Source organism: Cheilinus undulatus, linkage group 21 (assembly GCF_018320785.1).
Source record: "Cheilinus undulatus linkage group 21, ASM1832078v1, whole genome shotgun sequence".
Classification (NCBI taxonomy): Eukaryota; Metazoa; Chordata; class Actinopteri; order Labriformes; family Labridae; genus Cheilinus; species Cheilinus undulatus.
The window spans coordinates 4,998,737-5,011,297 of NC_054885.1; the positions used below are offsets into that span (position 1 = coordinate 4,998,737).

The 12,561-nt window shown below is 39.5% G+C and overlaps 1 protein-coding gene across 1 annotated transcript; it reads left to right on the plus strand.

Annotated features, from left to right (window-relative positions):
- Window positions 1–9,158: 9,158 nt before the first annotated feature.
- On the plus strand, window positions 9,159–10,500 carry foxd7 (forkhead box D7). Its single transcript, XM_041778095.1, has one exon. It carries the CDS (start codon window positions 9,436–9,438, stop codon window positions 10,348–10,350), a length of 915 nt encoding a protein of 304 aa, XP_041634029.1. The 5' UTR covers window positions 9,159–9,435; the 3' UTR covers window positions 10,351–10,500.
- Window positions 10,501–12,561: the final 2,061 nt, after the last annotated feature.

Here is a 12,561-nt window from a genome sequence, read left to right on the forward strand (position 1 = left end):
AAAACAATTGGTCCATCAGATGTTATATTGTTTATTTTGCATAAATGATTAATTTTATGCAAACTTTGCTGCAAAATTGCATCCTATTTCAAAATTAATTAGGATTAAAGCTGCCAGCATTAATGCATTAATTGCAATTAATTACGGTCCACAATTAGTGCATTATTTTTTCCAGTTGCAATTAATTGCAAGCTTTATTTGCCATTTTAAAAAGTCAACTTTACCTTCTATTATCAAACTTTTCCCTTTCAATCCATGACAAGTTCTTTTCCCGTGGTTTCTAGCAGGTTTTAACAGATGACATCACACCCCTCCTATTTTAGCGTCTTTACACTGGTTTCCAGTTCATTTTAGAACTGATTTTAAGATTTTACTCACTACTTTTAAAGCATTAAAGGGTGTGGCTCCAGTATATGTTACAGAACTTTTAACCCCCTATGAGCCAGCCCGCACCCAGATCCTCGGGTGGGGGCCTCCTGGTCGTTCCAAAGTCGAGACTTGTAACTAAAGGTGACAGTGCCTTCTCCTTTAGGGCCCCTCGACTTTCGAATGACCTACCCAAGAAAATAAGGCATGCAGAAACAGTCACTGCTTTTAAATCACTTCTTAAAACTCATTTTTATAGACTTGCTTTTAATTGTTCTACCTTCTTATCTCCACTTTTATAGTTACATTACTGCTACTTTTGCTAGTTCACTGTTATTATTATTGTTACTAGTAATTCTTTACTACTGACTGATTTTTAGCTCGTTCTTATTCATGTTTAAATATCTCTTATTCCTTTTAAAGTTCTGATTTTCTATATCCATGATCTTGAGTTTTTATTTAGGCAGTTCTTACTGGTTTTTGCGTTCACCCTCTTGATGCTTGTATCATTTTAGCATTTTCCTTCCTCAGACTTATTATTATTATCATTATATTATTATTATTATTAAGTATATGTTGTAATCTTTGACATACCCAAAGTTCCTTTTTTATTTATGTATTTTTTTTTTTCAAAATAAAAACAGTTAAAATGCAAAATAGTGGAATTTCAAAGCATAAAAGGAGTGATTAATTGTGATTGGCTACAAAAATTATTAGATTAATCGCCAGTGTCTTTCATGGCACTCAATAAGGAAAGTAGGATTTATTCTATAAATTGAAAAAATTATACTTGCATGTATCTCTGTTGCAATTAAAATGGTATCGTGACATTTTCGGTTAAAGAAATATTGCACCATCTGAGATTTGAACATTTCAGTAGACAAGATTGCTATTCAGAGTTGAGATAATTTCCCAGCCCTATTTTTGAGAAAATATTTGGGGGCTTGTTCCCCGTAGGCCACCTTTTAGCTGCACCCATGCTTCAGAGAGCGGTAGAGAGTAACAAAAGCATGCATTTGCATGCTCACATCAACATCAATAAAAATCAATATTTCGGTCAAAGTTCTTGCAATCATTTTATGCCCTTCAGAATTTAATAGAACTTTTAGCCTTTTGAGATAAGCCTCTATCTGCTATACTGCAGCCAGCCACAAGGGAGCGTTTGAAATATTTGGGCTACATATCTCTGGAGCCTTTATGATTCTCATTACTGAGACTGATACTAATATGCTACATCGCGATAGGCTTAAGACACATGCAGAAAACAGATCTTCCGTGTAGCTAGGGGTGTAGCTAGGGATTTTGGGCCCCCAGAAAGACTACTACTCAGGGCCCCCTTAACCAGCTAGCCAAGCAACAAATGTTGCATTATTTTTACAAATATTTATGCATTTTAATTTATTTTTGGACCATAATTTCCCCATTTATGAGCAATATTTTTACTATGGTTTAATTAAATTTACTTCCATTATTGTCCAAAGCTTGACTTTACCATTTGGACATTTTCAAGAAAGGAGCATGGCCTCAAGTCTTGTATTTTACTCGGTTTGATACACATTTCAGTCTTTTGATGGATTCATTTAGTCGGCTTTGATTCAATAATGACACTGATTACTAGGGATGGAAGTAATCCGATCCAGTATTGGTATCGGGTCCAATATGGACGTAATTAATAGATCGGATATCTGACTGATGGTGCCGATCCAAGTGACTGATCCAAATCCACCCTACAGTTTGCGGTAGACCATGAATGCACCGCAGTCTGAGACGAGACAGGCTGTGTGTAACTGAGCTAGTATTAGTTAGGACGTTCTTAGCGGTATAATTACCTAGTCAATTACATGGGAATCTGTATTTAGAAAAGTTAAAACTAGCCTAAACACGAGAGAACTCAAAGAAGAGTGGGGGTGACGTTAGCCTTCGTTCCTCTTTGCAGATTAATGTCGTGCTTTGATATTTGGCCTCGTTTCACTTCAGATGAGCAGTCATATGTGAGCTTAACCCTCGACAGCCCACATACCACTTTATTCCCATTTACTACTTTGGAAAACTGTCGTACCGTGGTCTTCCCGCTACATGCTAACAGGTTAGCCACCGCTGACCTTCTCATTGTTTACATCCGATGAAGGGTCGGAGAGGAAGGCTGCGGCCATTAACTGAAGCTACAGCGGCCTCTAGTGGCGGGAGGTTCATTAGTTTAAAAGAGCATTATAGACAGGGATTTCAAGACCGTTTTTGGATAATGTTGGTATTTATTTTTTAGTAGTAGTTCAAATAAATTTGTTTGGAATACATTTAAATTCAACTCATTTTTGTTTTGTTTTTTTCTTTTTAATAAGAGGAGCTGGGCGGTTCACTACAGCTTCATGTAACCTCACACATTATACCAACAACAACAATAATAATTGTTAAAATATATAGGCTATATTTATACAGTTTTAACAAATGTATTAGACCACCTGTCATATTTGTCTCAGAGACCATCCAGCATCATGAAGTGCTTTAATGCGGACTCTCTCATTTTCAGTCAGCTCTCCACGTTTTACCATTTTGAACAGGAATGAGGAATTCCAAACTGAATTCACCCAAATTTGAGCCGGCTCACTTGGCTTCTCTGAGAAGTCGGAAATGAATCAAGCATAACATTCAACCACTAAAACTCATTTTTCTCTTCAGGAATGCAAGTAAATAACTATAATTTGACATTAATCAAGAAATAATAATGTGATTTACTATTTTTTCAGTTTTTTTGTAAATCAGTAAATTGTAAAATTCATGGATAACAACAATAATTCTATTTTAGCATTAAAAATATCATCTGGGTTAAAGAGCTTCTACATATTGGTGTATTAACCATTGCAGAAACATAAAAATGATTTTGGTAATTACAATGCTGTTGATTTAGGGCAGCTGTGGCATAAACCTTACTCTGGTTAGGGTCAGGCTGGTCTAATAAATTTGATAAGCACTGTATATATTTCGCAATCAGTATCGTTATCGGCACATATTTATCGGAATCGGATCAGAACTGATAAAACGTGGATTGGTGCATCCCTAATAATTACTAAAAAAAAATAAACAAGAACACACTTTTCATTGCAGGCTCTCCAAGGCCCCTACTGAGGGCCTGGGTAATCAGATCACAGGCATCTTTTCTGATCAGGCTCAGTGTTCTTGCACCTTTGGCACACCTTGCAACCACCATCAGTGCACGCAGACGTGTATTAGGATACCTCAAAGAGCTTTTACATAATTAAATCTTATTTTTTAAAACACTTTTACAGTATTATTTTATATTTTCCATGTTTAATCTATCAGTAATGAAATCAAAGCCAACCAGAGTCCTTGTCATGTCAAGCTGAGTCAAAGGAACCATATCTGTCTTGAGAATGTTGTGGAATAAAAGTAGAAAGTTTCCTCAGAGAAGTCGGCCAACTATTCATGTAGAGCAGGCAGCAGCTACTCCAAAAAGATCATCTCTCTCTGCTTATTTGAGTGTTCAAATGCTCAATCACTAATGCACCAACGCTGGCGAGCTGATTTACATCCAACTGTTGAATGCTGGTTGTTGGAAAGAGTTGAAATGACTCCTCTTCATCTTCCTCTGGGTTTTCAGGAAAATAAAGTGCTCCATTTTTCCAGAGACAGCTGTTAAATCTGCTCTCAGGTCATGTAGGGTTTGTTTTGTGACACAGAGAAGGTCAGATTAAAATCCAAACAGCTCAGCTAAAGCTAAAATAGAAACCCCACTAGCCCTGACACCTCAGTGTCCCCTTTCACCAGCACTCACCCCTCCACCTTTGTTTTTCTTCAGTGTTCGTGCGTAATGCGCCTGCAGCCTAAAAGGCCTGGTGGTTGCCACATTTCTGCTTTTATTAATGAAATAAATGAAGACAAATATCTCAGAATGGGTCCAAAAATTAATGTTGCGTAGCTTTTACGACGGGGCTCTAATAAAAACCCCCAGGAATCAAAATGTGAGGCTGAAACATCAGGAAACACTCAGTGCGCATGACAGCGTCCTGTCCTGAGGTGTGCGTCCCCTGGAATGACTCCGTCGCGCGCCCTGCAGGTGTGTTTTCGTGTGTCAGATGTGAAGCTACCTCCAGCTCTCGCGGAGATTTGACGCTCCTGCTCCCTCGCCTTATTGGAACCACACAGCGCGCGCGAGGGCCTGTTTCCAATCTGAGGACATGCGTGATGAATTTAGAAAATCATCTGCAGCTTTGCTGGTACCGTATAGCCCACCCAGTCCGGACCCAGTCCCCCTCTGCCCCGAGGTATCAATACGATTAGAGGCAGGAAATGTGGGAATCCCCAACAAAGGGCTCCATCATTAAACACAAACAACCAGGGGCCTCCCAACAATACCAAGAGCGCCCTCCTCTCCTCGCTGCGCTTTTATGTCTGAGCGAGTGAAAATCTACCACTTTCATCCTGATATTACCACTCTGCCTTCAGCTGGCCATTATTAAAGAAGATAATCTGACGAGGATTTCAGCAGGAGAACAGAGGCTGCGGATTCCTCAGGTTCCACACGTCAAATATTATTCCTGCTCCGTCTCACACATGTTTAACGCACGCTCCTGTGAGTTTGGAGAAGACGCACAGCTGTTTATCAAAGCATGCACGAGTCAAATTGTTATTTTCAGCAGCAGAACACAATCAGTCATTGGAGTTTGATCCTCTGCTGAACGTCTGAAAACGCGTAATTGTGCGTCAAGCGCGCGTAAAGAGCGGCTGCAGGAGGGGATTAAGGCGTAAGACCCAGCCTCGCGTAGAGAGGTGTTTGGAGGATTTTCCCCCTCGGTGATTAAAGTCAGGATGGAGATGTGGAGTCCCCGAAGAGTCTGTGGAGGATTTCTGAAGTTTAAGTTCTGATTTAGGGTCAGTTTTAGACCAGCAATGCAGAATATTTACCAGGAAAGGAGCAGAATCTGGTTTTGAGGTCCTTTTTCATTCTTGTGCTCTTTTATAATGATCTTAATGTCATAAATGTTCAGTTTTAACCCTTTAATGCACTTTGACCTGCCCTGGCTGTTACTGATGCTCCATGGAGAAATCAATGCAATGCAAATAATAATGGATGATATTAATAACTGGCTTCTTCCTTTTCTTTTTCATTCTCTGTGCCTTTGTGCTCTCTTTCAGTGCCCTCACTGCTGCAGATCTTCAGTTTTAGACTCTTTGGATTGATTATGCATGACTGGTGCTCCATAAATAATCCTCCCATGCCTCATGTAATTGCTCTGTTTCATTCCTGTGCCATCGTCTAAATGTGGCATTTCTTCAACTTTTCCCATTTTCCCATCACTTTCAGATTAAAGATGCATCAGCGTTTGAGGGAATTTGGGTTCATTTTGGTTCTTGAGTTCCTTCCTTCTTCTTCTTTTTCATCCTGGATGTTTTTAAGCGCTCTAAATGCAGTGGTTGGTTGGTTTTTTACTCTTTGAGTTGCAATTTGTAAGTGTAGCTCTCTATAAATCAACGTCCGTTGCAAAATGAGATTTTTAGCCCGTATATTTTTATTTCTAGATGCTTTGAATGTCTTCTTATAATCTTCTAATAATAAATGTTCAGTTTTTAACTCTTTAAAGCACTTTGAATTGTCATGGCTATGATTGGTGCTCCATGGATAAATGCTCTACTGATAAATTCAATCAAATTATATTGGAAAACCAGTATTTATTGTATTTGTGTGTTTTAGTCGGCTCATTCCTTTTCTTTTTCCTTCTTCATGTCTTTGTTATCTCTTTTAATGCTCCTAATGTTGTCAATCTTCAGTTTTTGACTCTTTGGATTGATTATGCATGTCTGGTTCTCCATAAATAATCATGCCCCATATAATCGCTCTGTGTCTTTTCATTCCTGTGCCATCGTTGAAATGTGGAAAAAACATGGGATTTCTTCAACTTCTCCCATTTTCCCATCACTTTCAGATTGAAGATGCACCAGCGTTTGAGGGCATTTGGGTTCATTTTGGTTCTTGAGCTCCTTCTGGGTTTTTTCTTCTTCTCCTTTTTCATCCTGGATGTTTTTATTGTCTTTAAATGCTCTAAATCAGGGGCCTGATTTAGTCTTTACACTGGGGCCGAACTTTCGGATAAACACAAATGACATAAATATTTTGTGCTGATTAAAATATTTTTGCATTAGAAATTGTATTTCCTTTCACCATGCAGGACATTTTAGGCATTAGCAGTGAGATCTATCCGTGCTAATGCAGCAGGCCACAGGGAGACAGGTGTCTGGGCCCTCATACACCTCATACATGTGTTAGCTCATTTTTTACTTTTAAAACCCTTTTTACTAGTTCATCCGGCCATTTCTGCAACATTTTTACCACTTTTAAAACAATTTTTGCCAATTGTCGCCCATTTTGCCACTTTTTAACCCTTCACTATTTTGCCAGGCTATGTTTGCTCTTCTCTATCATTTGTAACCCATTTTTGATACCTCTTGCCCCTTAAACCCAATCTTTGCCATCCTTTGACCCCTTTTAAACCACTTTTCCAGCATGTTTTATCCCCTTTGTGCCACTCGTGACAATTTTGGCCACTTTGTCACCCTTCTTCATTACTTTTTTGCACCATTTTTGCCTCTTTCAACCCATTTTTGACACTTTTTTCCCTCTTTTGCCAATTCTTGCTAGATATTTACCTCTTTTCACCCCCTTTCCTTCAAATGTGTGGCTTTCTACCACTAAACAGGCCATTTAGACACTTATCACCTATTTTTGCCACTCTCTAACCCCTTTAAATCACTTAATCTGGCCATTTTTGCAATATTTTTGCCAGTCTTACCCCACTGTTTTATATTTACTTATAATGGCTGACAAGTGAATTTCTGTGAAAACAGATAAAATGTTAAAAAAATTCTAAAACTATTTCAGTATTTATGTTTTTTTGATTTAACAGCTGCAGACATTTAAAGCCACAAGAAACTCTTTAAACATCTTTTCTTCCTTCTCTGAATTTAATGATCTTCTGGGGGCCAGACAGGAAGCTTTGGGGGGCCTGACTTGGCCCTTGGGCCTCCAGTTGATGATCAGTGATTTATGGAGAACTAGACATTCACATGACATTCAAAATGCTTTAAAGAGTTAAAAACTGAATAATTATAACATTAAGAGCATTCACAGACACTGAAAAGACATCTAGGATGAAAAAATGTCTCTTAAAAGGAACTCAAGAACCAAAATAAATTATATTTTCCTTGAACTGGGTACGGGCTGGTACGTCTTTCAGCTGAAAGTGATGGGGAAACGGGAAAAGTTGAAGAATTCCCATGTTTTTTCCCCCGTTTTTACGATGGCACAGCGATGAAAAGAAGCAAAGCAGCTCCATGAGGCCTGGGAGGTTTATGTGAAGAGAAACTAATGATACCAAATCTCTTCTAAAGAGCGTTAAAGAGTCAAAAACTGAGATTTACAACATCAGGAGCATTAAAAGAGATAACAAAGACGTTAAGGAGGAAAGAGGAAAAAGAATGAGCCAACTAAAACACACAAATACAATAAATACTGGTTTTCCAATATAATTTGATTGAATTTATCAGTAGAGCATTTATCCATGGAGCACCAATCAGCCATGGCAATTCAAAGTGCTTTAAAGAGTTAAAAACTGAACACTTATCATTAGAAGATCATAAGAAGACATTCAAAGCATCCACAATAAAAATATGAGGAGAAAAAACTATTTCAGTATTAATGATTTTTTTGGACTTACCTGGTGCAGACAAATCTTTAAACATCTTTTCTTCCTTCTCTGAATTTAATGATCTTCTGGGGGCCAGACAGGAAGCTTTGGGGGGCCTGACTTGGCCCTCCAGCCTCCAGTTGATGATCAGCACTTTAAAACACTTTGAATTGCCATGTGCATGAGTAGTTCTCTATAAAAAATCAACCCCTTGCCTCTTTTAGTCTCTTTGTGTCTCAGAATGGGAAAAATGTCGATTTTTAGCAGCTTTTTCCATCTTTTTACTCTGATATTCTTCTCATATTTCACTGCAGATCCTATGAAGGCTGTAGAACATGCTGTGTTCATATTTTAAAGTGTTATTTTATCTTTTTTTACATCTTAGTTTATTCTTACCGTCATTTCTCCCTTTTCTTTTTTCCTTTTCTCTGTTCTTTTTTAATGTCTTAACTGCTCTAAATGGTTTCATTATTCTCGTTTCAACTCTTAAAAGCACTTTGAATCACCATCTGTCTGACTAGTGCTCTATAAACAAACTTTCTCTGCCCCGTTTAGTTGCTCTGTTTCTCGTCTTTGGTGTTCCATCGTCAAATTGGAGAAAAAAAGGCGTTTTTTCCCAATTTTTCCCATCTTTAGAAACTGAATTTTCAGTTATAGATGCTTTGAAGGGTGGAGAACCTGCTGAAATCACTGTTTTTTTAAATATCAACAGTAAAACTAACGGTGCAAAGCGCACGAAGAGTGTTTTCATTTTTACGCACGAAACCAAAGAAAGAAAACTTTATTTTCTTAAACATTCATGGGAACAATCTGACTTCATAGTTCTTTAAAATACGAGACTGACTCTTCCTCCATAAATTCTCCTCCTCCGATGTCCACCTCACTCGAGCATTTTCATGAATGGATCACTAAAGTCCTCGTCGTCTTGGCACAGCTGCGCAGATGATGAGAGCGCGCGGGGAGGCTGGTATCTGGGCCTGCTTGGTACCCTTTGCGGCGTTTTCATTGGTCAGGATCTTCTTCCTGGTGCTTCGACGTGACATCACATCCACTCGAGCCGCAGGAACGCAGCAGAGATTACAGATGATGCTGGACATCACGGAGGACGCACACGCTTTTTACGCGTTACGCACGATCGGCCGCTGACCGCTGGTTCGAGCTTTAAAGGAACAAAAAATAAAGAAAAAAGAAGAAAGAGTGGATGAGCTGCGGTTTGGAGAGTCCCGAGAAGAAGGAGGAGGGTTGTGTTTATGTTTGTAGTTTTTTGTGAATGGAGATGATCCGTGCGTAAAAATCTGCTGATCGTTCAGAGCAGAGCGTCACTCCCACACCTGTTGGCAGGTGGTGTTGGCTTCACTCGCGGACTTCTACTATGACATTGGGTTTGGACATCATGGAGGATGTTGTTATCGACGTGGTGGGGGAAGGAGGCAGAGACAGCGCAGAGGAGCAGCTCTTACCTTTGGATGAGCAGGAACGCAGCGCGGAGACGTGTAGCAGCGCGAGCACGGAGCGGGACTCCTTCAGTCCTCCCGTTAAAAGCAAATCTCCGTCCTCCGTGAAGCCTCCGTACTCCTACATCGCTCTCATCACGATGGCCATCCTGCAGAGTCCGAAGAAGCGGCTCACCCTCAGCGAGATCTGCGACTTCATCAGCCACCGCTTCGCCTACTACCGGGAGAAGTTCCCGGCGTGGCAGAACTCCATCAGACACAACCTGTCGTTAAACGACTGCTTCGTGAAGATGCCCAGAGAGCCAGGAAACCCCGGGAAAGGGAACTACTGGACCCTGGACCCCAACTCCTCGGACATGTTTGAGAACGGGAGTTTTCTGCGGCGAAGGAAGCGCTTCAAGCGGCAGCATTTTCGCTTCGACCCCCTGAAGGAGCAGCACCTGGAGCGCAGCGGGGTGCTCGGCTTCCCTCACGGAGCGTACGGCCTCCAGCTGCCCGGGCTGGACCTTTACCCCTACCTCCACCACCCCCCGCCCTCCCCGTGCACCTCCATCCCGCCTGTGAGCAGCCTGCTGCCGGCTCTCTCCAGCTTCTTCTCCCGCAGCGCGCTCACAGCCAAGGCCTTCCTGCAGTCCCAGCCCGGGATGGACGCCTTCTCCGCGGCTCAGTGCGCGCCCTACTCCCCCCCTCTCACCTCCAGCGTGGCCTACGCCTCCCCTGCGCTCCTCCACCCCGCAGCATCCCCGCACCTCCTCTCTTTACAGCAGGAGTACCACAAACTACGGACTCACAGCGAGCTCAGCAAACACATCTGCACCGAGAACAGCGACTAAAGAGCAGCAGGACTTTGACTTTTCTCAGGTAACAGAGACTCTCTGAGCAGAGACAGAGCTGGAGAAATCTGCTTTAAAGACATGCTGTAAATATTTTTAAAACTCTCCATCCTTCTTAAAAAAAAACCTCTGAGCTTTTTACATTTTGATCTTGAATATCTCCTTGTTTAAATATTTAAAAGACGATTTTCCTCTGCTTGTTTTTTGGAATAAAAGTGAATATTTAAAGCTTGCGCTACAGTCTAGTTTGTTCTGAAGAACACATTTTTATTTATTTATTCATGAATCAGCAAAGTAAACCTTAACTGGTTAAATCGTCAAGTCGAGTTTGTTTATTTTGCGCATTTTACGCATTGATCCAATGTGCGTAAAGAACAAAATTAGAAAGCACACGTGAAAAAAAAATTATCTCACACTCACTGAAAATATTCTGTAAACGTTTGGGTGTCAAATTGCATCAAAATAAATCGCCAAATTACGAAACTGAAAATAATATTTCGCATTAACTTGACGGCAGAAATATGTTAAAGTTTCCATGTGCGTAAAAATGATTTTAATTGTGCAGAATGACGCAAATATAAAATCATGGCTACACTGAGAGGATGCACGCTTGTTGGTGCATCTTTAAAAAAAAGTCTGAGCAATCAAATGTAATTTATGGAGATAAAATTGTCAAACTGTTAATTTTATGTTTTTTATGCATGATGCAAAATAACAGGAATAGCAGTGTGCACCATCTCTCTCACTCTTCCTCTCTCTCTTTGGTTTGTAAAAATGCAAAAAAACACATTTTAACATCACGGAGAATCTTTCTGTAATTTGCAAGCTGCAGTGAAAATGAACTTGCATTTCCTTTCTTTGCTTATTTTTTAAAAAATAATTTTTATTGACAATTTTGCACCACACTGTGCACAGATTTAACATTTAAGCCCCATGCCCTCCAAAAAAACGAGCATTGTTCCTTTAAAATCCTCCCATCTGCTAACACAGCCTCTCCAAAGTGGGGCATCAAAATGATCAAATGACGCAAATATAAAAACATGGCTACAGTTAGAGGATGCACGCTTGTTGGTGCATGTTTAAAAAAATCCTAGTAATCAAATACAATTTATGGAAATAAAATTGTCAAAATGTGAATTTTAAATTTATTTTACGCATCTCTCTCTCTCTCTCTCTCTCTCTCTCTCTCTCTCTCTCTCTCTCTCTTTGGTTCTGTAAAAATGAAAAAACATTTTAAAATCATGGAGAATCTTTCTGTAATTTGCAAGCTGCAGTAAAAATGAAATTGCATTTCCTTTTTTTTTTTAATACAGTGCTTAACAAATGTATTAGACCACCCTAACCCTAACCAAAGTAAGGTTTATGCCACAGCTGCCCTAAATTAACAGCATTGGTAATTACCAAAATCATTTTTGATGTTTCTGCAATGGTTAATACACCAATATGTAGAAGCTCTTTAACCCAAATGATATTTTTAATGCTAAAATATAATTATTATTGTTATCCATGAATTTCCGAATTTACTGATTTAAAAAAAAACCTGAAAAAATATTAAAGCACATTATTATTTCTTGATTAAAATGTCAAATTATAGTTATTTACTTGCATTCCTGAACAGAAAAATGAGTTTTAGTGGTTGAAAGTTTTGCTTGATTCATTTCTGACTTCTCAGAGAAGCCCAGTGAGCCGGCTCAAATTTGGGAGAATTCAGTTTGAAATTCCTCATTCCTGTTCAAAATGGTAAAACGTGGAGAGCGCACTGAAAATGAAAGAGTCCGCATTAAAGCACTTCGTGATGCTGGATGGTCTCTGAGACAAATATGACAGGTGGTCTAATACGTTTGTTAAGCACTGTACATTTTTATTGACAATTTTGCTCCACTTCTTTAACCCTCTGGTCCCCCTCGAGCCTAAAATGCACACTCTGTTGTTATTTTTTGGAATTGCTCTGCCCTCTTTCACAATTAATATTATCATGTATTGTACCTTTTGTTCATTTTTGCACAATTTTCAAAATTCTGTCCCAGCCACAACAATCAGCCCAGCATAAATAAAGTAAACCTCTTTTATAGTGTTAATATCCCTGGTGTGCAAAAAGTCCCCATTGAAACCCATTCAAACCACTTTTTTTTTTAAATCCATACACCATTAAGGCATGAATCATGCATTTTCTGGTGTCTGAGCTTCATTTGTGAGTTGGGGCTTTACATT

Bases quoted from the DNA above. Each gene is read 5' to 3' on its own strand.
- foxd7 (XM_041778095.1), top strand. From the start codon at position 9,436: ATGACATTGGGTTTGGACATCATGGAGGATGTTGTTATCGACGTGGTG.